Source organism: Helicoverpa zea, chromosome 10, assembly GCF_022581195.2.
Source record: "Helicoverpa zea isolate HzStark_Cry1AcR chromosome 10, ilHelZeax1.1, whole genome shotgun sequence".
NCBI lineage: Eukaryota > Metazoa > Arthropoda > Insecta > Lepidoptera > Noctuidae > Helicoverpa > Helicoverpa zea.
This window is the reverse complement of record NC_061461.1, coordinates 1,002,669-1,030,453: the sequence shown is the minus strand read 5'-3', so window position 1 is coordinate 1,030,453 and position 27,785 is coordinate 1,002,669. Positions and strand designations below refer to the sequence as shown.

Here is a 27,785-nt window from a genome sequence, read left to right as displayed (position 1 = left end):
GGAAAAGTCCGGTGTTTCTGAAAGTACACCCGCAAAGAAACGGAACCTTTTGATGCTTCGTTAATATCTGACGTTTTTATGTATTTAATATATAAGATTTTTACATCTAAACATTTAAGTATTTATGTCGAATCCTGAAATACTTGGTTGAAAACCCTAAGTAATTAATCCTGTTTACACAGTTCTAATGATAGTAATTTTCTTCCCTCAGCAGATGGCGGCGCGGGCGGCTGGGGGGCGTGGTCGGCGTGGTCGGCGTGTCCGGCGCCCGCGCACTGTTCTACTCGCACGCGAAGCAGGCACCGCTTTTGTGATTCCCCGCCCCCTGCTTATGGCGCGAAGCTATGTGAGGTAAGTCTTCGTGGATAGTTTTGACAAGGAACCACTTCTAATCTAACACTCTTGGTTTTACCTCAGTTTTTCAGTTAAAATATATATAGTGATAGTATTTTTTATGTATAGTTAGTGAAGTAGAGCCTGGGAAGCAGCCCCATTTATTTCCATATCTCTATAACGATTGACGCATGTCTATCCCTACCTATCTGCCATTGACCACATCATATATTCGATCAATACATTCATACCATGTCATCATCATCATCATCATCAGCCTATCGCAGTCCACTGCTGGACATGACTGTACCATGTAAGTACGTCCAAAAGTCAACTGAGTAATAGAATATATCAATAAACGTAATCATTACCATTGCAACAGCCATAATTATTCAACATCATTTTTTAAATACAACTAAATAATTTTCTCATTAAATGATCCCAAAAGCCTTGTATTCAGTACTGTGTTATTTTTTGTATAGCGAGTTTGGTTGCTAAGTTTCTGTTATTGGTTGCTTGGTTACGTATTTCATAGCAACTATGTTATTCATTTTTCACAATTCACGTCACATCCACGTCACATCGTTTTTTTTATAATTATTTCATTTGCTAAGTAATATTTTTAAAAATATGGCACCTAAAAAAGATAAAGGAAACAAAAATGACGAGAAAGGTGGAGTATTTACTGAAGTGGAGAGAACATTTATGGAACTCCAGCTAGCCGATTGCAACCGCAAGGTAGCTAGGCTTAGATCCGCTGTGGAAGAGTATGAGGCACGCATCGAAGAACTACAAAAAGCCTATGCAAAGTTGGACGAAGACAGGGCTGATATCATCGCTTACCTGAAACGAACACTTACTGTGAAAAGTGAGGAAAATATCGAGCTGAAAGAAAAAGTTAAAGGTTTGGAGGAGATCAGACAAATTGAAAATGAACGGTTCAACGAAACCACACAACAATTAGAAAAAGACTTTATTTTTATGAAAGAACAGCTTACGTCGGAGAATAAGTTATTGGCAGGTAAACTGAATACTTTAGAAGAGTTTAGAGCTATAAGAGACGATTTAATGAGGAAGTTTGAAAACCAAGAACAAGAATTTCAAGACCAAGAAATGAAATACAAACGCCTTATATACGAATCTGAAAAGAAATTTATCATTGGTAAAGATAACTTAAAGAAAGAAATGGAAGCCAGACTATTACAACTTGCTCAAGATTTCCAAGATGCAACAGAATTAAGGGTCGCTGCTTCTACACATAGAGTGATTAGGGAAAACATAGCTATTAACAATGAATTGGAAAATATTTTAAACTCTCAAGTTAGACTGTCAACACAAAATGAATCTTTTAAAGAGGTAATGCGAAAGGCACAAGTGTCTAAAGAGTTGGCTGAAGAGGAGCGAGATAAAGCTATTAACAAGAGTGTTGTACAACTAAAAGTAATTGATCAGCTAACTAAAGCATTTGAATCAATGAAGAAAGAAAAAGCCTTATTTGAAAGAAAAACTTATAACTTCGAAGTACTGCAAGGAAAAATTGAACGATTGACTAAAGAAAATGTCAATCTTGGCTTTCAAGTGCGTGTACTGGAACAAAACTTACATGCTCGCGTAAGTGATCAAAATAAAGCAGTAGTTGAAGCGGCAAAAATGTCCAAAGAACGTGATAAATTGAAAAAAATCCTTAAAGAAGCAGCAATCGCTATCCAAGCGGCTCTAAAATTGGACAAATGGGCATCAACTGAAGAGTCAACAGAAGTTATGGATAGGCACGTTTTGCTTTCACATTTGTTGGAAATTGTATCACAGTTCCGTGAACTTGAACAATCAGACTCCGTGGGCACAATAGGTTCATTTAGTAAAATATATGAAGAAGGTGATCTGGGTTTTGTTCCTAAGCCAACGAAGAAAAAGGCCCCTGTAGTGTCATCTGTTCCCAGTGCAATTATTTCTATGAAAAACGGCACCATTCCGGCTGAAGATGCGAGACCACCATTGGAGTCAGAGTCCCGCTCTACTCTGGGAGGCAGCATCGATACCGTGCCTAGTATTAAAGTGTTACCTCTGAATTCGCAAAAGGAAGTGGTTATAAATGAAAGTATAGAATCTTTTGTGGCATCTTCTTATCAATCGGAAGAAATAGCTGTAGAGGAAGAACAGGAAGAAGTGCCAGAGGATGATATTGAAAAGAAATTGGCAGCAAGTAAAGTTGAGATGCAGAAATCTTTGATGAAAGATTTAGCGCTCTCCCAAGTAATCCCAGAGCGTTCGGAGGTAATGAAGGACAAAGAAACGAAGTCCATGGCACAAATGAGACATAGTCTGGTTATGGAGGAAAAACCAGATGTAGATACTAAAGTACAGGAAATTGAAATGGAAGTACTAATGGAAGAAGACTTAGATGTTGATGATGGGGATGTTGAAATTGATGTTGTTGATGATGATGATTTTGATAACGATGATGACGCTGGCGATGACGGAAAAGAGGAAGATCTCAGTGGAGTATCAGCCGACAAGGTCTCAGAGTCCCATTAGTAAGCAAAAGGAACCTCATCATTATTTGGGTGTTATATTTTTTATTTTTTGATATGTTTATTTTATTTTACTTTTTTTTTATAATGCCATTTTGCATTAAATTTTATTTTTCTTTTATTTTATATTTTTTTTTATCTGACGTGCGTGCATATCGATTTCTCGCATAAAAGAGAAAATTCGATTTACGTTCCCTGTGAGCCTAACCATCGTTAATCTTAGTTAGTTTAAAATATGTACAATGTGTGTTACCTACCCATTTCGCTGGCTACTTTATGTATGCCATTAATTTCATTATTTATTGTTCACTTATGACTTGCGTCCCTAGCTGCGTTGGTTATCTTATCTTTGATGAAACTCCAGCCTACTATATCACTATCAAGGCTTTGCTATGTTATTGATCTAACATACGGTTGGTAGGCTTAACCTTCTCGACTGTCGTTTATGTAAGTATCACAGTTTTTCTATTAGTTTAAATATGATTAATTCTATAGATATACTTATTGTGTATGCATATATAAGTTTTATTTATTCTACTATAAATGAAATATGTTATGGTTTATGTTGTTTTAGCTATTCTAATTATTCTTCTTCCTCTTCAGAGTTCTATTGTTCGATTATTGCTCTGTGCTTGTTGGTTCTTGTCTGGTTTGAGACTCCTGAATGACTGGTTCCGCATGCGTGCTTGGTAACGGCTGCGGGTCTTTTAGTTTCTTGTGTGTCTAGTGTTTGTGTGTGTAAGTGTTATCCTTCTAGTATTCGTACGAATACTGAGTATCTTTCTGAGTATATTTGATGAATGTATACATAGCTGTCTGTTTTTAGAATATATATATTAACGTCGATTGAAGCGAATAGTACATCTTCAATTAGGCTGAAATAATGATATTTTAATAATTATGATTTACACCAAATTTAAGAAAATATATTAATTTAGTGGAATATCTTGATTTTCTTTATTGTACGCACAGTATGTGTGTATATCGCATGTGTATTAATAAAGTATATAGTTAATAAATGTGTTGTTTCATTTCATTTATAAGTGAACCTTTGCAACCAATATTTGGGAATTTATAGACTGGGACTTCTAGTTCCTGTCACTATCTATTTTATTTGAGGTCAGCTAGGAAATAATCGTATTATTCTAAAATTATTTCAAATAATTCAATAAAATAATCCTACTATACGAAACTTCTCTATCATTTATAACCTGCCTTTCACTGTGAAATCGAAATAACTTGTGTCCAGTGTATTTGAAAAATGAGGTAGACATATTGTAACCAACTAAACCTTATTCCTACAAGCAAAGAAAATAATAATTTATAGTGACAGCTCTAATGTCAAGGATGACAAACACTTTTGTTTGTAGAATTATCTCGCTACAGAATGTTTATTAATATTTTTTTTGTTAATTGCTATTAATATATTCCGCAAACATGGCACCTAAAAAGGATAAGAAGAAAGGAAAAGATGAAGAAGCTCCTAAAGGCGTATTTTCCGAAGTTGAACGAGCATTCTATGATCTACAGTTAGCGGATTGTAATCGAAAATTAGCTCGTCTCAGGCAAGCCGTCGATGAATATGAAATCCGTAATGAGGAATTGCAAAAGGCATACGATAAGCTTGACGAAGATAGAGCCGATATCATCGCATACTTGAAGAAAACTCTCAATGTTAAAAATGAAGAAAACACTGAGCTCAAAGAAAAAGTCAGAGGTTTAGAGGAATTAAGGGAAATAGAAACAACACAATTCAAACAGACTGTCACTGAATTGGAAAAGAACTTTACTACCATGAAAGATCAACTAACTTCAGAAAATAAACTGTTGGCTGGGAAGCTCAATACGCTCGAGGAGTTCAGGGCTATCAGGGATGATTTGATGAAGAAGTTTGAAAAACAAGAGCAATCCTTTGAAGATCAAGAAATGAAATACAAACGAATGTTATATGACGCTGAAAAGAAGTTTGTAATAGGAAAAGATAAATTAAAGAGAGAAATGGAAGAGAGACTTCTGCAACTAGCACAAGAATTCCAAGATGCTAGTGAAATGCGAATTGCTGCCTCTACGCATAGAGTAATCAGAGAAAATATTGCTTTAAATAATCAATTAGATAGTTTACTAATGACACAGGCAAAAGTCGCCGAGCAAAATGAGAAATTCCGAGAGGATGAAAGGGCATCTCGGTGCGCTAAAGAAGTGGCTGAAGAACAAAGAGATAAAGCAATCAACAAGAGCATTATCCAACTCAAAGTAATTGATCAATTGACATCAGCGTTCCAAGATGTGAAGAAACAAAAAGCTATATACGACAAGAAGCAGTTTGATAATGAAAAACTACAAATGCGAGTGCAACGATTGACTAAAGACAATGAAAGTCTCTTACTACAAGTCCGAATACTTGAGCAGAATCTGCATGCAAGCCTTGGCGAACAAAATAAATCCGTGGTAGAAACAGCAAAATTATTAAGGGAGCGTGAAAAGTATAAGAAGATATTAAAGGAATCAGCATTTGCCGTCCAAGCATCGCTAAAGTTGGACAACTGGTCGAGTTTAGATCCCTCTCGTGAAATAATAGATAGGCAAGTAGTACTAAAGAGGATACTTGCCGTCATAAACCAATATCGTGATGCTGCACGAGCTGAATCTATGGAGTCGCTTGTCTCCCTTAGTAAAATTTATGATAAGGGAGATCTTGGATTTGAAGTCAAGCCGTCCCAGAAAGCTCCTGGTCCCAGAAGATCATTTGTCAGCGCTGGTGCCATTGGTGCGCAATCATCTTTAGAATCGTTTGAAGACAAACGTAGCTCCATAGCGGGCTCAATATCTTCATCATCCTCTTTCGGAAGCTTGAAGACAATTCCCAGTGTTGAGCTTGTGCCCCCAGACGATGACCAAGTGCCAACACCTAAAGAAAGCTTGCCATCATTCACTGTGACGTCATTACATGAAAGTGGCAGCGAAAGTGAAGTAGAGGCCGAAGAAACTTTAGAAGATATGAATGACTTGGAAAAGATGCTGGCTATCAGTAAGGTTGAGATGCAGAAATCTTTGATGGCTGATTTGGCATCTCACATGTCTATGATGAAAATGGATCATAAAACGGGGGATACTTCTCAGCCAGCCTTAGCTGAGGAAGACGAGGAAGGAGCTGCTGATGATAGTAAGGTTAAGGAAGGAGCAGAACCAGGAGATGAGGAAACAGAACCTGTGAAAGATACTGCTGGAGGTGAGCAGGATACAGGTGCGGATCAGGGTGGTGAAGATGACGAGGAAAAGAAAACGAAAGAAGAGAGTGCGGAATGAGGAATTTATTTCGGAGTTTCAATAAGTTTTTTTTTTTAAGTATCGTGTTCAGTGGTATGTGGACGATAGCGCATTAGTAAAATACGTTTTGTAAAGTACCGGTAATTTGTACTGTGAGTTTATTTTGAGTGTAGTTTCGAGCAGTATCTTATGAATACAAATATTATATTATATTGCGTATTTATTCAATTACTATTTTTATTTACTCATGGACGGGTTAATGGTTAATACTTTCAAGGATCGACGAATTTTATGGATGCGCATATTGTACTATTTATTTTACTGTAGTGAGTGTAATGTGTTTAGTTTATTTTGATGAATGTGATTTGAATGTTTATTAAATACAGTTATGCTTCTACACGAATTTGTCTATTTTATTTAAAATCACACTCTCCCTGTATTATCTTTAGCTACTGATTTAGATGCTGCTATTTAAATTCATCGATTGTCATCCATTTTTACATATTGGGTATTTCATCATCTAAATCTTAGCCGATGAATGCAAAATCGTAATAGCCGTTTCTTCTATGTTCACATCTGTTAATTACATTATCTGTCTCCTCTTTAAGTCTAGAATCTCGTAAATAGAAATCTGTCTAATCTCTCTCTAATTCTAGCATCCAATTTTGGACACTATAGCCCCCTTCTTTCACCAAGCAAAGTTGACAGCACATATAACCAAGTTCCTCCTTCCAGGGTCAAGCAGTAGAGCTGGCAGCCTGCGAGTGTGCAGCGCGACCCTGGGCAGGAGACTCCACCATGGTGGTGGCTGAGGTCGGAGCTAGGTGCCGCTGTGGCTGCGTGTTGCACCTGGCACCTGCGGCGAGGCTGCTAGCAGGGTCCGCCAGGGCCTGCCCGGCGAGATCGTTCTGGTTGCTTCAGGTTAGTTTAAAATTGGAGTTTTAGTAGTATTTGATTCATCAATTTGTTTACTATCAGTGTTTACTAAGGTAGATAATATTAGCAGCGTTTTGCTAGACTTATTGTCTGCGTAAAACTTGTTGGTCGTAATATTCAAGTACTTTTGCGGACTTATACTCTTTTACTACGAATACAAAAGATAGCGAATACTAATCTGATTCTGAATGTTCTTCTTAAATTCTGAATGATTTAGGAACTACGTGATACATAGGTAGAATATGTCAGCTAGATGTTTCTGTCTGCTGGTGTGTATCGGAATACCGAAATTATCTCTTATCTAATACTGAAGTAGCACTTTGTTGCCTGCATCAGATATTATCTGGTCCAGGTAGATAACACGAATTTTACAAGTTACTTAAATGTTTTGATAAATAGGGTGATACACAACATAAGTACAGTCTGCCATATTGCTGGTGAGATTAATTTTGATCATCATGAAATAACAATGTCAACTTCCATTACGCTACTTTACATCACGTAATTTTTTTTTCAAAATAACTGAATAAATAAAAATTAACTGCGTTAGAACTTGGACCAGATCCTAACAGAAACAAAACGTAAAGGTCATTCGGGACGTCCCAAAACACTTTCCTAAAATAGTCCCAGGAAGCAGTATGGTCACCACCTATGGTTACGTGGGATATATAAACTTATTGGAAGCTGTCACCTACCACCTCACTATAGATCAATTCATTCCAAAATGAACCTTATTGACATTAGAGTTAAGTCCTATTAAAATAATAATGGTATTAGTTTACTTAGAGTAAATAAATTAAATGTCTTAAGCGTCAAAAGCCATAAGGTTCATTTTCTCGTGGTCGACAGTATATTATGATGTCCGTCCGTAAGTATGTGGACGTAAGGGAGTGTTTGGTTTCGCCGCTGGACTTGACACGTTCGTTTAAGATATATTACTCGCTTGGGTACACATAGTTGTGTATGTATTTTGTGTAGGAATATGCAGACATTTTATTTTAAAATATTGTGGGGTCTGCTTTAAAATTACTTATTCTCATTTGCTATAAAATAATGCAATGCTGAGGCTGAATTATCCAGCCAGACCGTTTGGAATAAGGTATCAAAACCAATCAAAAATCAAATGAAAGGCGGCTCAAGGCGGCGTTCTCTCTCCTCTACTTTTCTCCGTTTTTATTAACGCCATCACAAAGTCACTTACTTCACATTACCATCTCTATGCAGACGATTTGCAGCTTTATCAACATTGTAACCTTGAGGAGCTTCCTAGGACGATTGATGCCATCAATAATGATCTTGACAACATAAGTCAGTGGGCTAAGAGCTTTGGACTTTTAGTCAACCCTTCTAAATCTCAAGCTATCATTGTTGGTGGCAGATATTTTCTAAATAGGTTACAATCTCCTCCGCCGCTCTTGTACGATAATGTTACTATAACTTACTCTTCGCACGTCAAAAACCTGGGTGTGCTAATGGACAGTCACTTGTCTTGGGGTAAACACATTGCGGAAGTAAGCAGGAGAGTATTTTGCACGTTTCAGTCTCTCAAACGGCTCCAAAAGTTCCTGCCTTTTTCAACAAAAATTACTCTCGCTCAGTCGCTTCTTCTCCCACTTTTAGATTATGCTGATGTCTGTTTCCTTGATGCGACTGAGGAACTTCTAGATAAGCTCGAACGTCTGCAGAATCTGTGCATCCGCTTCATTTTCGGGCTCAGGAAGTACGACCACGTGTCGGAATTTCGAAGTCGGTTGAAGTGGTTGCCTATTCGGCGGCGTCGAGATGCTCACATTCTTTCTTTTCTTTTCTCTCTTCTCTACAATCCTCGCTCACCAAGATATCTTCGGGAACGTTTTGAGTTTCTTGTTCCGAGAGGCAAACCTTGTCGCACTTCCTCATCTCTCCTTCTTCGTGTCCCTTCCCACACTACGAGCCGCTATGATGGATCGTTCACTGTTCGTGCTGTGAGACTGTGGAATTCCCTTCCACATTCGATACGCGAAAGCCCATCGTTGGGTGCATTCAAGCGACGAGTAAAGGAATACTATTTATCGACATGAATGATATTTATATTCGTATGTATATATATATTATATGTATTATGTTTATGTATTGTGTAGTTTTACTACATATATATGTTTAGTATATTGTTATTTGATATTTTTGTTTAGTTTTCAATGTTTGTTGTGCACTTTTTAATCTACCCTACCACTATCAAATCTCTCCATGGCTTTAAGGTTGGCTGTAAGAGAACCCAATTCTGGGTTAAGCTCGCCATTGTACATAAACTGTCTTTTTTTTTTTTATTATGTATTGTTAAGTGTGCAATAAAGAATAGAATAGAATGAATCATAACTTCGCTGCCTTTTAATTTATGTCATTTTTATTTCTAGAATTAATAACAGTACTTTAATCACAACTCCAGCTATAACTAGCCCAATCGACTATCCTAAATGTAAACGCAGCACCGTTAAATTAGTATCGCCGTCAAGTCATTAAAACTTCCATTGTGAAGTAGGGCCGATATCCGACGGTTTAACAAACTAATATTGTCCCGGATACAGTTTACGGGACACCAAGTTACTGGCAACTGGCAATTAACTCACAATGTGCCCGTTTAACTAAATTTGCTGTCAACCTCTCTAAAAGTTAACCGTTGTTATTGGGGGGCGTAATTAATTGGCGGGGGATGAAACTTCATTATAGATTTTGATAGCAGATATCTATAATATCTAGTCAAGTGGAAGATAGGAAAAAAACTAACATATAGGTAGGTAAATACAAAGGAAATACACTAAGTAAAAAATACTCCATTTATGTCATCATGAAGTACGTAAGTATTGTTCGTCTGAAGTTATGAAGTAGGTATTGCATGATTTTCAACAGTAAATTGAATGATTTTTAGGGTTCCGTAGCCAAAATGGCAAAAACGGAACCCTTATAGTTTCGTCATGTCCGTCTGTCCGTCTGTCCGTCTGTCACAGCCGATTTACTCGGAAACTATAAGTACTACAGTGATGAAATTTGATGGGAATATGTGTTGTATGAACCGCTACAAAAATATGACACTAAATAGTAAAAAAAAGAATTGGGGGTGGGGCCCCCCATACATGTAACTGAGGGATGAAATTTTTTTTTTCGATGTACATACCCGTGTGGGGTATCAATGGAAAGGTCTTTTAAAATGATATAAAGTTTTCTAAAAAACATTTTTCTTAAAGTGAACGGTTTTTGAGATATCAGCTCTCAAAGTCGTAAAAAGTATGTCCCCCCCCCTCTATTTTTATAACTACGGGGTATAAAATTCTAAAAAAAATAGAGGTGATGCATGCTAATTAACTCTTTCAACGATTTTTGGTTTGATCAAAGTATCTCTTATAGTTTTTGAGATAGGTTGATTTAACTGTAATTTACGGAACCCTTCGTGCACGAGTCCGACTCGCACTTGGCCGGTTTTTTATACTCATAAATAGGGCATGCAATACCGGTTTACCGGTTTCGGTTTTACCGGTAAAACCGCCCATTTTCGCGATTTTTAGGGTTCCGTACCTCAAAAGGAAAAAACGGAACCCTTATAGGATCACTTTGTTGTCCGTCTGTCTGTCTGTCTGTCTGTCTGTCTGTCTGTCTGTCTGTCTGTCAAGACCCTTTATCTCAAGAACGCGTGGACGTATCAAGATGAAATTCACATGAAATGCTCAGGTCTGTTGTCCCTTTAAGCTGTGAAAATATCAAGCTTCTAAGCCAAGCCAATCAAAAGATACAACCGATTATGTCGATATTTTCAACAAATTCTCGACACTCGCAAAGGAATCAAAACCTACAGGGTACTTCCCGTAAACTCAGAGTCTTGAAATTTGGCATGAAGTATTGTCATATAATGCAAATATAGGAAAAATTACGAAAATCTCATTTTTTTAGTTATATAACATAAAAAAATATATTTTAATAAAATGAAACTTACTACCTTATTTCTCACGAACGAATAAAGGTATCAAATTGAAATTTATACCAAATACCTAAGTCTATTGTCCCTTTAGGCAGTGAAAAAAACAAACTTCTAAGTTAACGCGATCAAAAGATACAGCAGTTATACCGACACCTTAGACGAATTTCTGTCACACGCTAGGGAATCAAAACCTACAAGGTACTTCCCGTGAACTCAGAATCTTGAAATTCGCCACGAAGCAGCGTTATATAGTACAGATAAAGGAAAAATTGCGAAAATGATTAATTTGAAGTTACATAAAATATTAAAATATTATTTTTGCTTACACGACATAAAATATTTTTTTAATAATTATAAACTTACTAACTACCCTTTTTTACATGAACGCGTAGAGATATTAAAGTTGAAATTCATATCAAACACTTCTTAAATATAATTGCCACTAAACTATGAAAAATTTTAAATCATTCAAAGGTCATTGGGCACCTTAGTATGAAAACCATACCCACGGCGGATACGAACGAAATATAGCACAGTATAATGATAAAGGCTCTGATTTACTATGGCATTAGTCGCATCTATGTGAACCGTGAGAATCTAGAGAAAATCAGGTGTAAACATCAAATATTTTCCTCATTTCAATGGGGAATTTAAACGACCAAATTTGACGGATTTGAGAAATCATTTCTTTGTAGTGAAAGAGTATACTCGCCGTTTATTTCCATTGTCATCAGGTCAGGATCTGATGATGGAAATCCTGAGAAATCGAGGGCAACTATAAAAAATTGTAGGCATGCATAGGATTAAAACTTGATTCTCAGATGTATGTCTGGTGATACTATCAAACAGTGAAAGTTTAGAGCTTACCTGATGATGGAGACGTGAGAAAGTCGAGAGAACTCTATGCATGTTTAAAAAAATAATAGATCCCATTAGTAGTGAATTCTCATCACCTAAAATAAAATAAGCTCCAACACAAGGTTACGTTATAAATTGTAAAGGAGTTCCCATAACTATATCTGATCTTTGCTATCGATCCCACAATGGCAGTTAAACCTATCTATGTGGAAAGTCTTCGCCAATACGAATAAAATAAGCCCAAACACGTGGTAGTTGCAACATACCGTTCAGGAGTTCCCTCGACTCTCTGTAGTCTCCATAATCAAATCAGCTCCAAACCTTCACTGTTTACAAGTACCCTCAAAAATACACTCACATGTCTGGTTTTGACTCGATGCGTGACTACAATATTCAAGAGTTGCCCTCGATTACTCAGGGTTTCCAGATCCTTTCTTTATGAAAAGTCTTTAACAATAAAAACTAGCATTGCAACCTGTAAAATCCTCTGAAACTGCTTGTCTATTATATTTTTCAAACGATCCTGGACATTCAAAGAAACGTCATACCATTCTCCACGATTTAAAACTACTTTGATTCATGTCCGCCACTTTTTACAAAGCGGGTCAGATATGCCCAATGACCTTTAAGACATAATTAGTTATTTTCAATCAGATTTCTGAATGATGACTATAAAATGTTGTATATAAATAACTTTAATAAAATAACTTTTACAAGGTACTGGCCTACTATTTTAGTTATATTATAAAATAAAAAATATTAGCTATTTTGACTCTCACGAAATTACCATAACTATGATTGTTCTAAACTGAACGGTTGGCGCGAGACTCACTTTTTATCTAACCAGGATTTGTACGGAACCCTCGGTGCGCGAGTCCGACTCGCACTTGGCCGGTTTATTAATTTACCGGTAAAAATAATATGTAACCGGTAATTTACTGGTTTTTACGTTTTTGTGATAATATATAGCAATTTGTTCATTTAACGTCTTCATTTAAAATCTTCATTATGTAGCCTGAACATAATGTAATATTGCATACATTACATATTGTAAGAGTGTTAAAGTTGCTGTTTTTTAGGAAAGTAAACTTATGTGGCTCCTTAACTACAGCTTATGTGGCTCCTTAGCTACAACTTAACAACTACTCTAGGTTAGATACAAATCTTCATTCTCATCTTAATTTATATTATCTAAACAAATTTGATTCATTCGGTTATTCTGAATTTCCTAATAGCTCATCCTCCGAGCTTTTTCCCAATCATGTTGGGGTCGGCTTCCAGTCTAACCGGATTCAGCTGAGTACCAATGCTTTACAAGAAGCGACTGCCTATCTGACCTCCTCAACCCAGTTACCCGGGCAACCCGATACCCCTGGCTAGACTGGTGTCAGACTTACTGGCTTCTGACCACCCGTAACGACTGCCAAGGATGTTCAATGACAGCCGGAACCTACAGTTTAACGTGCCATCCGAAACACAGCCAATGATGTCTAAGATATACTTCATCATCATCATCATCAGCCTATCGCAGTCCACTGCTGGACATAGGCCTCTCCAAGTGCACGAAGGTGCGAAGATATACTTAGAAAGTACATACAAACTTAGAAAAGTTGCATTGGTACTTGCCTGACCTGGGATCGAACCCAGGGACCAGGTTGGTCCTTTACCCACTAGGCCACCACGACTTTTGCATGCCACGAATTTCCTAATAGCTGTCAGCTCCTTTTAGGTAAAAATGTAGCTTATGCTTATTTTACCTACTATATGACCTTATTGAGCAAGGGCTTTTACTTAACTACTATGCGGACAGCTCTGAGGACACGGTGGAGCACACAGTCTAGGTGTGCACTGCCTGAGAAGGGTACCGCCGTGTCGTCGTCGAGCCAATAGGCAGCGGCGACCTCTCGCGTCCGACCCTGGTTCAAGCCATGGTCCGGAGCGAGAGGGAATCGGAAGGCGTCGCCTCCTTCTGCGAAGCACTCATGCTCGAGAAGGAGACGATGGAGCGCCTGTGAGTTCGCACCTCTCGTCACAGCCGCTGTAGTGGACCAGGAAGACACCACGGGCGCCGAGTGTCGAGAGACGACTCCCGGCCACCGTCGGCGTCGGTCTGCGGACGGTGAGTTCGGGTGGCTCATCGTTCCTCCGTCTGCACAGACAACAGACCCGTGTCGGAGGCCCGAGTTGTTCTACGCGCAGGGTCAAGGCCTGCCGGGGCTGCGGGATTGTTCGAAACAGTTACCGCGACCCTGGTCCATAAAATGCCTACGATTTACCATAAAAAAGGGCTTTCACTTCAATGAAAAAAATGTTTTTTTTTTTCACGGTAATTCTTAGCGTTTATCCCGTCTTGTGACGGGGTCCGCTTTCCGTATCTTCTTCTTTCACTTCAATCTATCCAGGACATCTTCCTCTTCGAGTTCGTAGATTTTCATGTCATTCATTACGACACTCAACCACCACCGTTTCGGCCTGCCTCTGCGCCTTTGACCGGGTATACCTATTGAGATTGAGTACACAACATTGGCGATGTATTCAGGTGGTCTTCTTTTTACATGGCCGAACCATCGCAGCCGTTTCTCTTGCACTTTGTCGGCGACATTGCGTACGGATGGTACTGACATGTTTTTTTGTTACGTCCCACGTCACATTATTGATATTATATATTATACTTATTGATATAATATCACATTTAAAAAAATACAAAAATTACCGTTTTACCGGTTTACCGGTAAAAATATTTTATTTACCGAATTTTTACCGGTAATTTTTATTTTACCGATATTGCATGCCCTACTCATAAACTAAAATACTTAGGTATAAAATCTTAAGACACATTAAACCAAGCTCTTCAAAAGAGCCTTAAGAATTTCACAAACAACTTTCACTATTTATATAACACTCCAAAATTTTCTCTAAAAGCTAAATTCTTAGCAAAGATTTTAGGCAAGTTTATAAGTGAAAGAAACTATTCAATGTTAAACAAAGCCTGTAGAAGTGTCAAGAACATAATTCCTTTGAAAAATCAGTCTGTGAAGTGAGCGAAGTGGTTTCTGAATCACTTGTGAAAATAAGATTGCTTAGATATTTTGTTGTTTCAACGCTGTTTTCAATTTGCTGCATATTTGTACTGAACTCTTGAAATATGATGTAAAGGCAAAAATAAACAACGAAGTAGTTATGGTTAAGGTACATACCAGTACAGCGTGTTGTTTTTGCGTTAAACAACGTTATTGATACGTATAATAATGGTGGGTAAAATAATGAAAGTAGATTTTTTTAAAATTTATTTCTTGCGTTAGAAGATAAAACAATTACAACAGTATGGCTATGAAAATAGTTGATAGGAAAGATATCACTAGTATACCCCCTTAATAGATTCATTTGAAAAATATTCAGTACTAACATTGTTTATTACATTTTTGTTTGTGTACTTTCAAAAGATAGACAACAGAATCACCACAAAGAGAACATTGTAACACTATTTTCAGGTTAAATGAAATCTTTCAGTAAATTAATTAATTGTTGTCTCAACTTTATGTCAGTAGATGTTTTGAAACAACAGTTTTAGAAAATTAAATTGTGCGCAGTTCGAAGAGAAGTCAGAAAGTTAGACCAAGTTCAGATCGCCAATCCTTTCAATGAAAAGTTTTGATTTTGTACGGCTTAGCTTGTTTTTGGATGTAGCGTTTTCACGGAAAATTTATGGATAAAAATAGTTATTGAAGCTTTTTGTGGTAACTTGTTAACCTTTTTATTATTTTCTCAGTAAACATATAAACTTATATAGCCTTGTATGTATATAGGTGATAATATGAGAAATGCCTGACGCATTCTGATGTCACGTATATAGAACGTGTACAAGAAAAGAAATAAAACTAGGTTTAGAATTTTTAAAAATAAATGCAGGTATATTAAAAAAAAACTAATTCAAGGTTCGGCCTAGGTCGTTGCGCACTTGTCTAGCCTTCCACACTTCCCTGGCGAGTTCCCGTCCTCCAGGCGTAGTCCCGGTCAGCTCGGCCACTCCACACAGGCGATGTAGACGACAGATCCAATACACGGTTCAGTCAGTTAAACCGTGACGTAATTCCTAGGAACAAAAGCCACATCAGTAAGCTGCCGGTATAAGGTGTGCACGGGAAACGCTAGGTATGCATGGCAAGAACTAGATTGGCAAATTAGGGCTTATAAAGGCGGAAAGATTTCTAGGCGTGAAGCTAAACAAAAAAATGTAGGTACATATTCGCTAGCAGAGGCGGTTACAATAAATATGCTAAAAAAATAGTGGAAGGAAGGCAAGCTTTAACACACACAGCTAAACACAGGATAGAAATAAGCTACAATATTCAGACGGACTTGTACGTTAAAATTAACACAAGATAATATACTTAAAAAATAGGTAGATACAGCCGTTAGAAATGTTTGTATGAAATTGTGCATAACTTACCCAACTTTGGGAATCACAGACACTTATTACTTATTAGAACAACTTTTAATTTAAGAAGAAGCAATCCAGTCTCAAAAGAAAATACTCAAATGTTATATTTGGTCAATTAAAAATAGCAATTGGCGGTAGCAAAATAACAAAACCTGCCAAAGCGACAGCGCCCGTGCCTTGAGAGGTTTGGCTGCGGACTGTCGCATGGTCGCCGCGGCGCTAGCGCCTTCGGGCCGCGCGCCGAGGTACCGGTTACTCCGTATATATAAAATAATGCGGTTGTCCGTTGATTTGTTCTTTTATTTATTTTATTTTTTTACTAGCTTCTGCCCGCGACTTCGTACGCGGATCCTGTCCCTTATGCCAGCGACTACGGGGTCAGCAAAATCGAAGATCTGAATAGTCTCATATTGAATTTTAAGGGCCCGTTGACTTGAAAACAACGGAATACGCATAACCATTAGAAACGTTCCATATATTTAATTTTTGTACTTTAACGGCAAAAGCACAGCAGACTAAACAAAACGCTGAGAACTGAACCGCAATAGACGTGACCATAGGGATAAAAGTAGTGATTCTAATTAGTCCGCATTTAAGTTGTGTGTGGCAAAAATATTACACGTATTATTACGTAAAAAAAGATTAAATAGATGACAATGTCGTGGTGACTTAGTGGAAGTCGTGGTGGTTTAGTGGGTAGAGAACCAATCTCTCAAGTATGAACGTGCGTCTTTGATTCCAGGTCTTGCAAGTGCCTGCCAATGCTTTTCTAAGTTCGTATGTACTTTCTACGTATATTTTGGATACCAATGACCGTTATTTGGAGGGGATTTTAAACTGTAGGTTCCGGCTGTCATTGAACATTCTTGGCAGTCGTTATGGGTAGTCAGAAGCCAGTAAGTCTTACCAAGGGGTGTTGGGTTGAGCGGTTAACCGGGTTGTGGAGGTCAGATAGGCAGTCGCTCCTTGTAAAACGCTGGTACTCAGTTGCATCGTGACTGGAAGTCGACCCTAACATAATTGGGACAAAGGCTCTTGAGATAATAACGACAATAATAATGAGATATAGGCACCGCAGGACATCTGAGGCTGATGACGGGGAGTAGCGACCCCGCGGGGCTATATATACTGAGTTCTCCAGGGAGAGTATACTGTCCCCCATCTCCGGCCGGTCGGAGTGAACCATGACGGGGGTAGGTCTCACGCGTCTGGCTTGGCTTGGCCGTCCAGAGTGGAGTCGCAGGAGCAGGATTAGTAGCCCTGCTCGGAGGGTAGGTGCCTCATGGTAAGCACAGGGAGCACGTAATCTGCGTTTAAAGTCCGCCGAGGTATCCTCACCCTTCAGCCGCTCATGTCCCTGTTGCCCTCTTGTTGCTATTCAGTGACTGGTTCCCGGGGGCCCAGTAAGTGAGGTGGCGACTCTCCACCTGCCATTTTTATATGTAGGTACCTAATACATTGTCATTCACTAACATCCCATCACAATAGCCCAAGTAGTTTTCCTCCATAGTTAGCAATAGTTTAGCACAGAACCGGGGATTGTCTTTTCTTTAACGATGTCCACCGGGGATTGTCCTTGGGTTCATTTCTATAGTGTATAAAGGGATAATCGTCGGTTTTGTGTCACCATTTCATTAAAGTTGTCTCAAAAGGGCTTCAGCGTGTTGGCTTCGGCCCCACGTTTGCCTCCCAAAATTCGGAACTCTGTAGTCCCGAGGTCTGGAAGAGACATACAAAATAATAATGAGATATAACGCAACAAAGTCGGAGAGTGGGGGCTCGTGACGCCACGTCTAGGTATGTAAAATTTGTACTAAGCAGTGACTTAACACGCAATTCAAGCGTGTTGTATCTTCGTTATTATTTGTTTGTGAGAGAGAGAAAAGAAAAATACGTGTCCATTATTTTAGGGTTATCTAAAAAACGGACTAATTTCTTTTTTTGATACCTATTTCATAACATTCATTTCTATACATTTCTAGTGTAGTATTGCTCTTGAAGTTCCACATCAGGTGTTCCAGATCTTTGATGTTTATACGTCAATAGAGAGTGCTTATCAGATTGAACAACTTTTGCTAAAACGTCATACCTCTATATGCCATAGTCTAGCTGGGCCCCTGGAGTTCCACATCAGGTGTTTTAGATCTTCAATTTGTATAAGTCAATAGAAAGTGCATATCAAATTGAACAACTTTTGCTAAAACGGCATACCTGTATATGGTACAGAGAAGCTGGGCTCTTGGGGTTCCACATCAGGTGTTCCAGATCTTAAAATTTATTATCTCAGCTGAAAATGCTCATCAAATGAAACAATTTTTGCCACGGCACCATATTTGTATCTCTTATAGTTTTATTGGTCTGTTGGAGTTCTGCATCAGGTCTTCAAGTTTCGAAGATAAATTATAGCCTATATGTTGACCAGGCCTAATACTGATACAACAAAGAAAAAATCATTGAAATCCGTTCAGTAGTTCGGAAGATTAGCGTGTACAAACAAACAGACATACAGACATACAGACATACAGACATACAGACATACAGACATACAGACAGAATTTTTTTTTTGGATTTGTGCTCCATTACTGTTTCTAAACCCCACCCAATTACTATTTTTTTAATATATTCAATGTACAGACACAGTTTTTTTACAGATTTATTATATGTATAGATTTCTTATTAAGTTAACAATCTTTTTGTTTTGTGTGTTGTTTTTTTTAATTATGTTTTTTTTGAGTAATAGTGTACATGTTATGTACACTATGTTACACTGACTTTATTAAAATTCATATTTTTTGCTGTGGAGTGTGGGTAGACAGAATTAACTTACTAAGATGTTTTATTAAGCATTAAGTTCCGCCCTCGACTTCACTCGAATATCTTGGCTACTATGTCACATACCCATACAAAAGTACGGTCATTTAACCTGCCTCGATAAAAATAGATAATTTAAAACGGAATCTACATACAATAATTTTTCAAATCAAACCATGTAGTAGTTTTTGAGCTTAAGGGTTTTTTTTTTCCGACGTCAAAAATCATCAAATGACCCCTCCCGCTGTGGGTTAGCAGCGGTGAGGGAGTGTCAGACTCTTACTGACTAAAAACCGTTGTGTTCCGTCATAGGCCTTTTATGTACCAGGGCCGCGGTATCTCTTTCGAACAACCCACAGCCCCGGCAGGCCTTGGCCCTGCTCAAACCAACTGTCAAAACTACTGAAAATTTCATTTCTCTACAACCGTTTATACGTAATAGATTTACTAAAACGATTCCGTTCAAATTGATCAGTTCTAGTTTGATTTCAATTAAAAGTTATTGTTTATTAATAGAAATTGATGTTCAATCGTATTGTATTTTACTTCGACTACAATCAGTGCTGGTCAGAATAATACCTAGCCATTGGTAATGTACTTGGTAATTAACTAATTAATCAAAAAGACATTACAAACGTTACAGTTTGGATGTGAGGGATATAGAAGTTAGGATGTGTTTTTTTACTTTTCCTCGCTTATGTCATCAGTACCTACCCATATATTTTACATTATAATATATTACCTAACATAATATTCTTAACCGGTAGCAGGAAGTAGTTCCCTCAGAACGCGGGTGAAACCACGGGCTTCTTATAACAGTTCAGTCTAAACATAAAAAAAATAGTCACTAGGTACAAGTTACCATTTTTAATTTTCATATTTTTTTCTTTGTTCTAGGCTGAAGAAGGTCTGGTAGTGAGGCTACGTATGGAGGCAGTGCGACTACCGTGTGCTGGTCAGTCACTTCGGGCCAGAGATGGAGACTCACTGGGCTCGCCCCTCCTGGCCTCCTGGGATGGTCCTGATAGTACTGCTGTGGTAAGTTGAGGTTTTATAGCCATTGTTCCTTACAGTTTTGTCTGTTTTGTATGCTACTTAGGTACTAACCATATATGAATAATACTTATGTGAGTTATTCGACTCAATATTGAAAATATCAAAGTATATGTTTAATGTATTTCGAAAATATTTATTTATCGGAAACTCAACAACTCATTATTAATGTGACATTTTTGTGAAATTTCTCTCCACTATCAATGACCAGCGTAATGCACTTGCAGTATAAATATAATTTATATCAAAGGGCACTTTAAATTGAGCCTTAATGAAAATCTTCGGCGATTTATTTATATGGATTAACAAGGGTGCGTGGGTGCCACCCTGCAATCACGGGACATGGCTGATTTAAAGACACCATAGTACATGGTTCTAACAGTGACGATGGTTGCATTACAAAAGGTGCTTCAAGGAGTCTTAAAGATGCTTGAACTTTAATATTCGTTGCCTGTTCTAGACTGCCGGAGATGTGGAGTCCACAACAGACGGCAGCGGCGTCATAGAGATAGCTGGCGGGCGCCACATCCTGGTAGAACTTCGGTCTGATGACACGAGTGATCGCTGCGCCGGCGGGTTCCTGGCTCATGCTACCCAGATGGGTGAGATATCTTATAGACTTTGCTGACAGTGACGCACGAAGCTTTATAATTACATCCCTGTTATCCATGTTGCCCTTCATCAGAGACAGGGCTTGCAAAGGCTTTTCTGCTCTTTACGATCTTGGACAGCACTTTGATGTTCTTCCAACCAGTCAATTTAGCTTTATAAAAAACGTTTGTTTACGATTTGGAAGTTTTTTCAGCCATGATTATTTTGCGAACCGTTATATTATAAAAGCTTGTTACACAGAACCAATCCGCAACGCGTCAGCAGCTTGGGCTTCAATGAGTGGCGGCCTCTGGTGGCGCTCGGGTGGTGGTGCGCGTGAAGTGGCCGTGGCACTCGCAGCCGCTGCAGCGCTGGCCGCGTTGTGTCTAGCGCTGCATTCAGCGCACCGGACGAGGGCGTACCAAAGAGCTGCGGATAAAGACTCGCTTACTGATAGTGATGGTGAGTAGGAGAAGCCAGATCTTTTTAAGAATATTACACACAACATACATAACACTTGTCATTCAAATTGTGGGCTTGAAGTACAAATATGGCAACATAAAATTCAAAGTTCATTTATTTCGTTAAAGTCTTAACAAGCACTTATGAAGACGCAATATAAATAACGTTGATTCTTGATGCCCATTCCAAATCCCCTCTTGTTGACAATTCCTATGGAAAAGGACTGTCAAGAAACTCCATACTTCTTTTTTAAAAAAAAACGTAGTTTAACAGTTTTACGTATTAAAATCAAAATCAAAATCAAATCAAAAAGTCATTTATTCAAAGTAGGCTGAAAATCAGCACTTTTTGAACGTCAAATCTACAAAAGACAGCCCCCAAAACGCCCGCCCTTCACCACTTCCTATGTGTTTTTGCTGGGAAGAAGAAGTGGTGGTATTGATACAATAGGAGCATGCACAGATCATGTAGAACAGCAAACAAAAGAAGAGAATATTAATTATTTGACCTCTAGATTACCACACAATGTCCTCAAATTCCCATCATCTTTCACAGCATGTTCAGCCTCCTTAGAACTGGGGGGTGCAGCATCAGGTTCCCGCAGCACGCTTCTCTCCGAGGTGGTAGGCGGTGGCGTGTCACTCCGCAGGCTGCTACCCTCAGGGAAGACCAGGCACACGAGGCTGAGAGACTCCGATAGGAACTCTGAACATGTGGAGCAGAGGTTAGTTTATTGGATCTTTTAACTGCAGATGTCCAAAACCTATATATTCTATGTATGGAACTAGTGTCAAAATTCAATTTTTAATTACAAACCAACGGATAGCTACGATAAAGAATCCGCCGCAAGTTATTAAAAGGAAAAAATGAAAACAGATTTATTAAATTAATCGTACAAAAAATTTAACTTGTTCCACTAGGATTCTTTTGCGGCAGAACTCTCATATAGTTGTAATAATGACACCCATCCGCCTATTCTTTTTCAAATTCCTTTAGAACTTAGTTACATAATAATTGCTACGCTATTTAAGATCCGATAGCATAAAGCCCAGCTTTTGACTTTCAATAAATTACCCTTAAATATTTATATACCTTCCGCGTACAAAGTTCACAAAAAAAGCAAAAGAAAGGAAAGTTATAAATATCGGTCGACACAAAATTACTTTAGCATATCCTTAACCTTTAATTAGAGGCCACTTGAAATTTTCAAAGAGACCCTTCAGTGGAGTGGGACGAAAGAAATAATTAATTAACAAACACTTGACTTCGCGAGAGTACACCGTTAACTATGACTCTATTGTTTGAGCACGTATTGGTACCTACGGGTTTAACTAAATGATGGTACAGTCGAGTACAATGGAGGATAAGAATAGTTGATAATTTTATGAATTTGATGATTTGGTGAACAATGACGAGAAGCAATAATGATGATAGGGTGATGACGATGACGATTGTAATGACGTGACAGTCACGAATCTATTGATGTCTATGAATTTTATAAGCTTTATTTTTTCTTTGGTAGGTATTCGTTTTTGCACAAAATCATAATTTAACACTGACGAAATCGTGGGTAGAAGCTAGTAATAAAATTAAATTATAAATTTAAAAAAACCCCCGACCCAAAAAAGTACGCAATAATTATGACAAAAGGTTAAAAACGCTAAACCCTATAAAAAGCAAAAAATAACTTTTAACACTACGTAAACAAAATTTTTTCGTGTCGGGGGACCGCTCTAATTCATTACTTTAGATACGTGTTTTTTTTTTTAACGAATGTTGTAATTAGGTAGGTATCATTTGATTTATGTAAGTATTTATGAAGGTAAAAAGCGGTCCCCCGACACGTCAAAATTTAGTTTACGTAGTGTTAAAAGTTATTTTTTGCTTTTTATAGGGTTTAGCGTTTTTAACCTTTTGTCATAATTATTGCGTACTTTTTTGGGTCGGGGGTTTTTTTAAATTTATAATTTAATTTTATTTCATGCTTTTTAAAGGAGCTCCTTAATTTTTCCTTCTTTCATTTAATTTATTTTATCTTAAGATGGGGTCGCTATATGCGATCTCGGCCAAAGGAAGCTGTTTAACAATCCTCATGACAAACTGGATCTGGGAGAATTGCACAGATTGAGAAACATTTGGACATTCTAGATTTTCAGCAAAAATATAAATCGGTTTATCCGTTTCATTCCGGCATTTCAGGGTTTCATCCGCCACATCCCATTTCCAGCATCAGGTTCTCGTCAATCAGAAACATGAAGAGAACTTGTCAAGACAAATTCAACGAGCCCAAACTCGATGGGTTTACTAAAAGGCAGTTCAGGGTTACGTCTCCTACCTTCGTGCCCTAACAGCAGACCAGCTCAGTGGTTCCAAAAGACATTAGTGTCTCAAATTTCAGATCCCACATATACTTGCAAGTAAACTGATCGTGTAACATTCCTATCACATCTAGCAAACGAGCTGATGACCTTGAAGACCTGAACCGATTTCCACCAAACATAGCTAAGAACACTCCCGACTGACATACCTTTTAAACAAAAAAAACCGCATTACAATCGGATCATCCGTTTGGGAGCTACGATGCCACATACACACACACACACACACACACACACACACAGACATGTCAAACTTATAACACCCCGTCGTTTTTGCGTCGGGGGTTAAAAAAGAAAAACTCCTAAGCATAAGTAGACAATCTATATAATAGTTCTTTCTTTGAAGTGTGTGCCAGCCAACTTCATACCATTGAACGTACTTATCTTATCTTCAGGGACGAAGAAGACCCAACAACAGATATCGAAGCAGACGCTAACGACACCACGAGCGTTGCAAGCGCAGACAGCGTCGCGAGTCAAGCTACTGTCACTCCAGAAACAGTGTCGTCTAGCAGTGCTCCTGTGACTGGGAATGTCATTCACACGCCTTCGCCTCTGAGGAGATCACATACCGTATCTGTGACTAATGTGACTACGGTGCCACAGGTATGTTATTTACTCTCGCCAGTTACGTAGTACAGTTTCCTTGTGAGGCTAAATGAATCTTCTAAAGTCAAATCTCTGTCACTAACTTATAATGTATTGCTTATAATCTATTGCTAGTGCTTGAGATCTCTCTCGAGTTTTGTCGGATTGCACCTTTGTTGCCACAAGTGCTAGTGTAATGTAATGTCCTACGCGGCTGGATAATCTCCTAAAAAGAAAAAATAACTGCCGTGGCTGATAATAGCTCCGAATGCCATTATTATTTTGAACATTGTGGAAACCAGGGTGCATTGAGCTGGCGTGTGATTAAATTAACCCTCCATCCTTCTCTATATGAGAGGAGACTAATGCTCAGCAGTGGGACGATAAAAATGCTGGTGATGATGATGATGAACAACTAACTACATTGCTTATAACTTTCTCCATTTATTCAGATAACATCACCACCCCAATCAACGACGGACTCGCTGGCAGTAGAAATGAGCACCAGCGTGAGCAGCGTGAGTGAAAGGGACAGCTGCAGCGAGAAGGACAGGGACAGCATGTGGGACAAGGATCGCAGTGTGAGCAGAGCTTCTTCTTCAACGTCTGCAGCCACACTGACTAACGTGAGTGGTAGTGTGGAGTAAATAATCTTCTTGACTTGCCTAAACTTTGTTCTTTGGTGAAAATTATGGACTGTTGAATTTAGTTGAATTTCAAAATGGTTCCAATAGTTCCAAGTTTTAAGATAAATCTTGGAAGAGTATCGCCAATTTGATGTTATCCTTGTAACCAGAAATGTGATCCATTATTTGATTCATTACAACCAAAAACTTTTCTAACCAACTTCTAATTTGAGGAGGTTCTCAATTCAACTGTTCTCTCTCAGGACACCTAGATGACTATAAAAGTTTCTCAATAACAACGGCTGATATCATAATTGCGAATTTTCATAAACTGTTCCGTTCTCCATCTTCTTTCAGCTTTTGTTTTATTTAATTTTTTAGTTTTCCTTTAATATTATATATCTTTTGTTCTTCCCCTTAGGGTTGGTACTCACCAGCGCTAAGCGGCGTGTCGGCAGCCCGCATCAGAGATAATCCGAAGCACACGAAGGAGTCTTGCAACCGTCGCCTGCTGCGGTCTGACCTCAGCCTTACCTCACACCCGGAGATGGAAATAGACTACTATGATTACGAAGTCAATAATGCTGGTAAGGTTTTCAATAACCATGTGAAATCTGGAAATAAAATTGTTGGCCAAGAATTCTGTTTTTCTTTTTTTTTTTGTCATAAAAATTGACATATTATTTTAAGTTTCTTATCTAGGGGCACGGCAGTGTTATTATTTACTTCTATAATTTGCTCCTACCTGCAACATACAGGGGTTTCCAAAATCTACCTTTTACCTAGAAAATTAATTAAAAAGAAACTGAATTGTCATTTGTCACAGGTTCAGTTCCTGGCTCGTACTTGGGAATGGATCCAGCGTTCCTGGTTTGGATACCACCGCTTGAAGAAGGCGACATTCTAAAGGAAATTGATGAAAACAAGGTGCCAATTTATGAGGTAAGTCAACCTTTTCAACTTTGTCGCTTTCTCATTTTCTTTATTTACTGAAGTTAAGTCTCTTTATATAGTAATATTTGGTTTCTTATAAAAATATTATTTCGCAGGAGATTCTTCCGAAAGAACTTCACCCAGACCCCGGCAGCAACACCGAGTCACCCGAAGACCGACCATCTTCCAGCACTCTCAAGAGGAACCCAGACAACCGCATGAACAGGTCCAACGAGTCCATCAAATCTTTCCGCAAAGTCATCGAGAAAGGCAACATAATACACCCCCTAAACTTCAGCATCAGTGATTTGCAAAACTCGCCCAAAATGTCTAAGAGAAACAAGAAGAAGAAAGCCGAAAGTCCCGTGACGATACAAATGAAGGATCTGACACTAACGCGATCGCCAGTCAGAGTTCACAGAAAAGAGAGTAGAAGTGACTTCGACACTTCGACTTTGAAAAGAGTTAACGAAGCCAAAGAAAAAGATGCGGATACGCTAAAAAGAAACGATTTTGCTGACATAAGGTTTGCCGATGAAAATTCGGACTCGTCAAACGAAATAAAATTTGCTGACGATTCACCGGATAGCAATAGGATTGTTGATAAATACAATGTTAGGACTTAGGATTTTATGATACAGTTTCGGAGACTACGTTCTTGATGTTGAACCTGGTAGATAGAAATACTTTTTGTGTACCCCTTTATTATAAAGAAATATAATTAATCATCTTTTTTGCTTGTCTATCAGCAATTGAAGTTTTCAGATAATCTTTCTGAATGCTGGCAAAAATAAAAGTTACCAAATAATGAGCTGATTTTAGTCGTGTTTTTCTTTATAATTAAGGGGTAATAAATCCTTTAATTTTATTACAAAATATTCCCATTTCCCATTAGTTGAATGTAAGGACCAATCTGTGAATAAATCCGACATATTAGCTCTCATATCATCAAAACATATTTTTCAATGTCATATACCATTTATCACCAATGTAAGGTAGTCACACATTTAGTCATAGAATTTTATAATCAAAACTAATCGTTAGTAGAGTTGTAGAATTCACTTGACCGTCACTAATATAAAGTAATATTAAATAAAACTTTAAACGTACAAAAAGAAATAGTAAAACAACAGAAAAGTTCCGAATAAATAAGCTCTAAAATGGTAATTCTGACAGTAAAATCTTTATTATGCTGAACTCGTATTTCAAAAATCGAATACAAATACAACACTTTTCATTAAATTATAGAGACAGCTATTTCTTTTTCTACATTAAAAGTAAATAAATGTTACACACATTGTATAATACCATTGCATTTTCTGATTGTTCGCGAATATAAATATTATTTAGTTTTTATTAATAACTTATTAGTACATCGCTGTGCCCCCGCTGCCAAAGTGTAGTTAATATCTTCAATTTCAGTCAAAATATAATTTTAATATTTATTAGAAGACTGACTTCGGGCAGTGCAATAATTATCAAAAATATCGACTGTATTTTTCGATCTCTTAAAATTCTAGTCATTTTATGTCAAAGATTTTTTTTGTAGGTACTTGGCTCTTTTTTTGACAAAAGTTTTTTTTAAGTTATGAAGAAAAATAATGAGCAATCGTAAATAAGGCTTATTTATGCATTTCGTAAGTTATTAATTGCATTTATTTATTAAAGGAAACTAGCAATAAGTACATTATCGTATTGTTTTTAATATTATTGTATATTTAGGTACGTGAGTCCTCATGTTTGTTTTAATGTTTTATTTGTGGACGCTCCATTAAAGACATTTTTATTTTGTAATTTGATATTGTTGTTTTATTTATTTACCTGAAATATTTTTTTACCAGATTGTTGTAACTAACCTTAATTTTATGACGTATTTCGATCATAATATTCACAAAACACATTAATCTAGAAATTGGATTATAAACGACTTTGCTATTAACTCAGTCAAAAACCAAATAAAAATCTTATTTAGCCACATCTGTTGAAGTCAAGGTGAACCTAGTTAAATAAAGGTAAAGGGAGCCCTTA

The 27,785-nt window shown here is 37.7% G+C and overlaps 4 protein-coding genes across 4 annotated transcripts in view; all 4 read left to right on the top strand.

Annotated features, from left to right (window-relative positions):
* The window catches only part of LOC124634111, a 58,331-nt gene extending 57,857 nt beyond the window's left edge, over window positions 1-474 (top strand). Inside the window, exons 9-10 of the mRNA XM_047169532.1 lie at window positions 212-351; window positions 463-474. Coding sequence (XP_047025488.1) covers window positions 212-351; window positions 463-474 — 152 coding nt within the window. The remainder of the gene's footprint in view (window positions 1-211; window positions 352-462) is intronic.
* LOC124633767 lies at window positions 218-27,519 on the top strand. Its single transcript, XM_047169098.1, has 11 exons — window positions 218-351; window positions 6,867-7,052; window positions 20,024-20,164; window positions 20,640-20,781; window positions 21,032-21,232; window positions 21,788-21,956; window positions 24,006-24,216; window positions 24,651-24,824; window positions 25,246-25,411; window positions 25,651-25,766; window positions 25,874-27,519. The coding sequence occupies exons 2-11, from the start codon at window positions 6,930-6,932 to the stop codon at window positions 26,381-26,383; spliced, it is 1,953 nt and encodes a 650-aa protein (XP_047025054.1). The 5' UTR covers window positions 218-351; window positions 6,867-6,929; the 3' UTR covers window positions 26,384-27,519.
* On the top strand, window positions 964-3,787 carry LOC124633768 (cilia- and flagella-associated protein 157-like). Its single transcript, XM_047169099.1, has one exon. The coding sequence runs from the start codon at window positions 964-966 to the stop codon at window positions 2,866-2,868; it is 1,905 nt and encodes a 634-aa protein (XP_047025055.1). The 3' UTR covers window positions 2,869-3,787.
* On the top strand, window positions 4,302-6,170 carry LOC124633769 (cilia- and flagella-associated protein 157-like). Its single transcript, XM_047169100.1, has one exon. The coding sequence runs from the start codon at window positions 4,302-4,304 to the stop codon at window positions 6,168-6,170; it is 1,869 nt and encodes a 622-aa protein (XP_047025056.1).
* Window positions 27,520-27,785: the final 266 nt, after the last annotated feature.